This window comes from Lampetra fluviatilis, chromosome 43, assembly GCF_964198595.1.
Source record: "Lampetra fluviatilis chromosome 43, kcLamFluv1.1, whole genome shotgun sequence".
NCBI lineage: Eukaryota > Metazoa > Chordata > Hyperoartia > Petromyzontiformes > Petromyzontidae > Lampetra > Lampetra fluviatilis.
In genome coordinates, this window is record NC_136317.1 from 2,893,716 (window position 1) to 2,901,215 (window position 7,500).

General features: G+C 54.9%; 1 protein-coding gene across 5 annotated transcripts in view; it reads left to right on the forward strand.

Moving 5' to 3' along the window:
* LOC144947017 (retinal guanylyl cyclase 1-like) overlaps positions 1-7,500 on the forward strand; it is a 32,298-nt gene that overhangs the window by 1,035 nt on the left and 23,763 nt on the right. For 3 of the 5 annotated variants that reach the window (XM_078876139.1, XM_078876144.1, XM_078876141.1), the window contains exon 2: positions 3,586-5,548. In XM_078876139.1, the coding sequence (XP_078732265.1) occupies positions 3,634-5,548 (1,915 nt within the window). In that variant the 5' untranslated portion in view covers positions 3,586-3,633. The remainder of the gene's footprint in view (positions 1-3,585; positions 5,549-7,500) is intronic. The other 2 variants (XM_078876143.1, XM_078876140.1) reach the window with 2 other exon arrangements.

Genomic DNA, 7,500 nt, shown 5'->3' on the forward strand with positions numbered 1-7,500 from the left:
ATCTCTATAATGGATGGCAAACGAAAGTTTGCGAGTTTAATTCCTGGTTGGTGGGTTGATACAGCCAATCATCAATCACTCAGCGGTCGATAAAATAGGGGGAACCGCTTTGGACGGAATGTGGTATTCTCAGCAGTGGCTCAGTGCCCTCAACATGAGCACCGCTTCGAGTCTCATGTTTACTCTGAGCTTGAGTGTAACATTTTTATTCGAAAAGCTATGGGATTTCAGTAATCCATCGGATAGGCGTTTATAGAAAACTATAGCAAACAATCACCGCATCAAACCTTATTGTCCCAGTTTCTGCACGCATTTACCGTATTCTCAGGATTACGCTACGCTCTTACTCCCCTGTGTTTTAAGAAGCCACGAGATTGGGGTGCGTCAGACTTTCTTGAGAATACGGTAGCTGTTTCAATGATGTTGTTGTTTTTTAAAAAAACAAACTTCTGAGTTCGAGCCTCAAAACTTCAAGCGGCCAGTAACACACATCACGATAGCGGTTGTAATAGATCAACAGTGTAACACGTTTCTTCAACTGAGCTAGGTTATTGTGTGAACTTGGGGAAAGAGAGAAGATGGGGTGTAATTCCAAAATGACGCAGTGCAAATGAAAGAAACAGAGAGAATGTTTGTAACCAGCAGTGACAGGGTGGGTGGTTGAGTGAGTGAGTGTGCGCGTGGGTGGGTGAGTGGGTGAGTTAGTGGGTGAGTGAGCGGGTGGGTGGGTGAGTGGGTGGGTGAGTGAGTGGGTGAGTGAGTGAACGGGTGGGTGGGTGAGTGAGTGGGTGAGTTAGTGGGTGAGTGAGCGGGTGGGTGAGTGGGTGGGTGAGTGGGTGAGTGAGTGAGCGGGTGGGTGAGTGGGTGAGTTAGTGGGTGAGTGAGCGGGTGAGTGTGCGCGTGGGTGGGTGAGTGAGTGGGTGAGTGAGTGGGTGAGTTAGTGGGTGAGTGAGCGGGTGGGTGGGTGGGTGGGTGAGTGGGTGGGTGAGTGAGTGAGCGGGTGGGTGGGTGAGTGAGTGGGTGAGTTAGTGGGTGAGTGAGCGGGTGAGTGTGCGCGTGGGTGGGTGAGTGAGTGGGTGAGTTAGTGGGTGAGTGAGGGATCTGGTGAGTGGGTGGGTGAGTTAGTGGTTGAGTAAGTTAGTGGGTGAGTGAGAGACCGGGTGAGTGAGTGGGTGGGTGAGTTAGTGGGTGAGTGAGTGAGAAATCGGGTGAATGAGTGGGTGGGTGAGTGAGTGGGTGAGTTAGTGGGTGAGTGAGCGGATGAGTGTGCGCATGGGTGGGTGAGTGAGTGGGTTGTTTATTGGGTGAGTGAGAGAGTGGGTGAGTGAGTGGGTGGGTGAGTGAGTGAGTGGGTGAGTGAGTGAGTGGGTGAGTGCGTGGGTGAGTGAAAGAGCGGGTGAGTGTGCGTGTGGGTGGGTGAGTGATTGGGTAGGTTAGTGGGTGAGTGAGGGAGCGGATGAGTGAGTGGGTGGGTGAGTGAGTGGGTGGGTGAGTGGGTGAGTGAGTGAGTGGGTGAGTGGGCGAGTTAGTGGGTGAGTATGTGAACTGTTATGACCTGCATGCACTGTGGTGGTTAAACACAGTGTGGTGGATGTGATGTAGCAGTCAGTGAATGGCAGAGGATGCGACTATCGCTCCATCCACTGTAGCCCTTGCTACTCTGCAGACATGAAGATCGTCTCCTCCGAGTAACCAGTGGCCGGATGAAGCTAGTGCGAGGCATGTAGCATGATGTTAGAAAGGGGCCCTAAATAAATAAAGAAACACATAAATATAAAAACACACACATGTTTTTACTTGCATAGTAAAGTGATTGTATATTTGTATTTGCTATAAAAGTTGAAGGCGGTATAGTACTATAATAATAGAGCAAGTGCAGAGTCACTGAACCGGAATTGATAGCTTGAAAGCATTTAGCGCGGGGCCCTTGAAAGTGCGGGGCCCGTATCATCGTGTATAGCTACTTGTGCCACGAGGATAATCTGGCACTGCTAGTAACTACTAGGCAGGACGCGACTGTAGCAACGCTCCCATCACTGCCGGCATTGTTCAAACGAGCTCTTGACTGGCCTCGGGGTTTGCCTGCCATCATAGGACTTCTCTCTCGATAACAAAAAAGATGATTTCACCATCGACGCCGCTAATAGTTTTGCCATACTAAACGCAACAACAATCATCTGCATTGTGGTCGAATTCCGGCCAGTGTAATAACAATAACAACAATAGCATCAGTGGAACATAAGAGAAAGAGAGAAACACGACTTTTTGTGGACTGTTAATCTGATGTTTGCAACCCCCACCACACCACACCCACAACGTGTATTGTACCGCCAGGGAACGGATACGGGGGTGGGTTAGGTCTCGGAGATGGCAGTGGGAATAGAATGTGAAGGTCTGACCTCAGCTGTTTGCCGCTTCTGTGAGGTTTTCCCAGGGCCCGGACACAATGCGAACCGGACTCACGCCACCGGCAGATCAGAGGAGGAGAACAAACACCACCTACCCCCCAAAAAAAAATTCTGCCTTGAATATTTGAGCGATTTCCCTATGCATCGTTTGAGTAATTAACAATGCGGATGCCGTGTGTATTTATATTCGCGAGTCGCGGGTGGTGGGCGGGGGGAGCGGTGGTGCAGAGATCTGCTCACTGCGCGCACGGAAGCGACGGCCCCACTTCGCCCCCCTGAATCGACGATCCGGACATCGCCCCTCGACTAGGCTCTTAACGAGTTCCCGCTGCGCTGCGCAAATGTCCGAGCTGGGAAGGCAACATCTGGTGCTGACCCCCCCCCCACCCCTTCCACCCCAACCTCGTGTGCAGTGCCGATCTTAATAGGTGCTCGCCAACAGCACTTGACCTTACGGGCTGTCGAAGGCTATACGGGGTGGGCATTTAGCCTTTGTGTGGGAGGCGGGGAGGGGAGGGTGGACGGGAAGCGGTAGCGTAGTGGTTTCACGCACAGCGCGAAGCGAACCGACATCCGCTGACGGCCACAATCGGAGGCCAATTTAATTGAACCTAGATTTGAAGCTTTCGTGACTGCAAGGATTCATACTCTTAGTTTTTTTCGGTAAAGTCACTTGATACACAGTAAATGTAGCTGTGACGGTCCCACCTGATGACGGAGACTTGTGTTGCCTCCGAAACGTCGTGATTTATTATTTTATTTTGTTTCTATTAATTGTATTTTTTACCTACGTGACTTTACCGAAAAACACCTAAGAGTATAATTGAACCTGCCCTGGGACAGGCCCCCCCCAAGGTCAACGCTCGTGCGTGCGCTGCGTGAATCGTTACAACTGGGAGAGGCATAGGTGGCCGAAACGTCGGGCTAGCAAGACCGACCCCACCGACTACCCGTGCCGCCGTGTCCAGCCTTCATTGGTGCAGCTCGCGAACAGAACTTGAAAAACAAAAGACGACAAGCGTCTATCTTCGTCTTTGGTGTGAATTATTCTCACCCTGGGAGAGGCGGGGTGGGGGGGGAGTGGGTTAACACCGGTGGTTAAAATAATTTATATTTCATCATTTATTTGTGTTCATTTATTATTTCCCTCCCTCCCCCCCCCCCCCCTTCCATCAAGGAGACCTCGCGAAGAAAGTCTTCCCCTCCGGCATTGAAGCAGCAGGCGATGTCGCAGTGGGCTTCGGGAGGTCGCGGTCGCCTGCTGGACACCCCGAGAATCCAGCGGACGCGAGGTGTTGCCTTCGAGAAATTGACAACACCAGCAGCAGAAGAAGCAGCAGCAGCAGTGGAAGTAGCAGTGGCAGCAAGAGCAGAAAGTCACGGCAACAGCAGCAGCAGCAGCAGCAGCTGTAGCAGCAGGAACGCGGTCCTTAAAAGAAAAACGACTTTTGACAATTTCAGCGGGAGAGTCACCCTTAAAAGCGACAGAGAGAAGAGCGGAAGAGCATGCTGCCACCGCGGCAGCAGCAGCTGTAGCAAAGACGACGGCAGTAGCTGCCACCGCGGCAGCAGCAGCTGTAGCAAAGGCGACAGCAGTAGCTGCAGCAGCAGCAGCAGCTGGAGCAAAGTCGACGGCAGTAGCTGCAGCAGCAGCAGCAGCTGGAGCAAAGGCGACAGCAGTAGCTGCAGCAGCAGCAGCTGGAGCAAAGGCGACGGCAGTAGCTGCAGCAGCATCAGCAGCAGCTGGAGCAAAGTCGACGGCAGTAGCTGCAGCAGCATCAGCAGCAGCTGGAGCAAAGGCGATGGCAGTATCTGCAGCTGTAGCAGCTGGAGCAATGCTGATAGCGACAGCAGCAGAAGCAGCTGCATCAGCAGCAGCTGTAGCAATGCTGATGGGAACAGCAGCAGAAGGAGCAGCAGCAGCTGTAGCAATGCTGATGGGAACAGCAGCAGAGGGAGCAGCAGCAGCTGTAGCAATGCTGATGGGAACAGGATCAGAAGGAGCTGCATCAGCAGCAACACCAGCAGCTGTGGCAATGCTGAGAGTGTCAGCTGCAGCAGCAGCTGCAGCAAGAGACACGTGAGACACGGGGAAATCAGGACTGCCTTCAACCACAAGAGCGTCGTGAGAAACGAAGCGATCATCACCAGGATCATCGCCACCATCATCGCCACCATCAGCGCCAGCATCATCAGCGGTGTCATTCCGAGCGGACTCAAAGGCTCAGGCGGCATCATCGGCTCGGACGCCGTCGGGATCATTGTCGACAGCGGCGTCGGCAAACTCATTCGCATCACCCCCTCGGTCAACAAGATCGTCACCGCCGCGACCACGAGCCTCGCCGCCGTCTGGGCCAGCGTCATCCTCGCCGGAGCGACGCGGCCACGTCCGCTGGCCACGTTCGTCGCCTTCGCCCTGACCTGCGCCTCCTTGTCCTCGTGCTCAACACCGGAGCCGGGTCGCCACCGTCTCCTGGTTCTGACCCCGAGCGCGAGCTGCGAGCCGTCGTCGTCATCATCAACCCTCGACGTCTTCCCCGAGCAAGCGGTGCGACTGGCCACGTCGCGTCTCAACAGGGACCCCGGCTACACGGGACCGAGACTGGAGGTCACCGTCGTCCCGGAGAGTTGCGACGCTGCCCAAGCGTTGGAGGACCTCTGCGCGACTCTCGTCTCGGCGGACCCGAGGAACTCCAGCATCGTGGGACCAACTCACCCCGGACACTGCGAGGCGGCGGTGGCGCTCGCCACGCTCCACGGCGTCCCCATCGCTCCGCTGAACTGCCAGCCCGATCCTTGGACCTTGACGTTGAGCGAGACGGGTTCGATCCCTGCAAGCGGAGGCAACGACTCTGCGCCACGGGCTTCTACGTCGCCGCAGACGCCGCCGTTGTTGCCCCTCGTGGTGTCAGCGACTCCTCCGTCGGCCGAGGTTCTGCTGCTACTTCTGCGCCACTTCGGGTGGGCCCACACGGCTGTGGTGGCCGCAGATACGGCGCCGTGGAGAGCGGTGGCGGCGCAGTTGGCAGCCGCGCTCAGGAGGTTGGGGGTGCCGGTCGGGGTCGTGGCGCGGGCGGGGGCGTGGGAGGAGAGCGCGCGTCAGGCGCTGTCGCTCATACAGAGGGCGCAGAAGATAAAGCGTGAGTGTGTGCGTGTGTGTGAGTGGTAGAGTGGGTGAGTGAGTGTGGGTGAGTGTGTGGGTGAGTGTGTGTGTGGTAGAGTGAGTGAGTGTGTGAGTGAGTGCGTGTGAGTGGGTGAGTGTGTGTGTGTGTGGTAGAGTGAGTGAGTGTGTGAGTGTGTGCGTGTGTGTGAGTGGTAGAGTGGGTGAGTGAGTGTGGGTGAGTGTGTGGGTGAGTGTGTGAGTGAGTGGGTGTGAGTGCGTGTGAGTGGGTGAGTGTGTGTGTGTGTGTGGTAGAGTGAGTGAGTGTGTGAGTGAGTGCGTGTGTGTGTGAGTGGTAGAGTGAGTGAGTGTGTGAGTGTGAGTGAGTGTGTGAGTGAGGGAGTGCGTGAGTGCGTGTGAGTGGGTGAGTGTGTGTGTGTGTGGTAGAGTGAGTGAGTGTGTGAGTGTGTGAGTGAGTGCATGTGTGAGTGTGTGTGAGTGTGTGAGTAGGTGAGTGTGTGTGTGGTAGAGTGAGTGAGTGTGTGAGTGTGTGAGTGAGTGAGTGCGTGTGTGAGTGAGTGTGTGCGTGGGTGAGTGAGTGCGTGTGTGAGTGAGTGTGTGAGTGGGTGAGTGAGTGTGTGTGTGAGTGAGTGTGTGTGTGAGTGTGTGCGTGAGTGCGTGAGTGAGTGTGTGTGTGAGTGCGTGTGTGAGTGTGTGTGAGTGCGTGAGTGAGTGCGTGTGTGTGTGAGTGCGTGAGTGAGTGCGTGAGTGTGTGTGTGAGTGAGTGCGTGAGTGCGTGAGTGAGTGCGTATGTGTGAGTGTGTGAGTGCGTGAGTGAGTGCGTGTGTGAGTGCGTGAGTGAGTGAGTGCGTGTGTGAGTGAGTGTGTGCGTCAGTGAGGGAGTGCGTGAGTGCGTGTGTGTGTGAGTGCGTGAGTGAGTGAGTGCGTGAGTGAGTGCGTGAGTGCGTGTGTGTGTGAGTGAGTGCGTGAGTGAGTGTGAGTGAGTGCGAGTGTCTGTGCGTGTGTGTCGGGAGCGGTTGTGTAGCGGCCAACACCAGTGACGATTATTTTAACCGGTCCTGGGCCTCCCCTAGGTCGACTCAGCCTGAAATGAGTAGTTGGTGCGGTGTGTAAACATCGCCACTGGGGAGACAAAGGCGGTCGGGCGTGGTGCTACCCACCCCCTCGTGTGCTGTGCCGACCTTCATAGTTGCTCGCTAACAGCACTTGCCCCAACAGTCTGTTCAGGTTATATGGGGGATTTTTGTCTTTCGTGTGTAAATCACCTGGGGAGCGGTGGTATAGTGGTTAGCGCGCTGTGTTACGAATCCCGGCGAATCGAGTTCGATTACTGCTCACGGCCAACACCAGTGACGATTATTTGAACCGGTCCAGGGCCTCCCCTAGGTCAACTCAGCCTCAAATTAATACCTGCGGCTGCGTGCTAACATCAGCATTGGAGACAAAGGCGACCGTGGCTAGGAGATGTTAACTACCTCGCCTGGTATGCAGGAACTCGTAGGTTCGATCCCGACACTGACGCCTGATGATGTATATTTGGAGTTTGAGTGTCTCTCTCTTATCATCATCATCACGGTGGCTAGGAGATGTTAACTGCCTCGCCTGGTACACAGGAGGTCGTGGTTTTGGATCCCGACCCTGACGCCTGCTGCTGTATATTTGGAGTTTGAGTGTCTCTCTCTCATCATCATCATCACGGTGGCTAGGAGATGTTAACTGCCTCGCCTGGTACACAGGAGGTCGTGGTTTTGGATCCCGACCCTGACGCCTGCTGCTGTATATTTGGAGTTTGCGTGTCTCTCTCTCCCAGTGGTCGCGTGGATTTTTCTCCGTTTGGCGCGTTCAGAGTACATGTAGCTGCTATCAATGTCCATGTGATCAGCCACTTCGTTGAGCTGTCATTTGTGACCAAGTCGCTTCTGACAAAGAAGCTAATCGCTCAGTGGGCTTTGCCTGATAAGATACACAAAG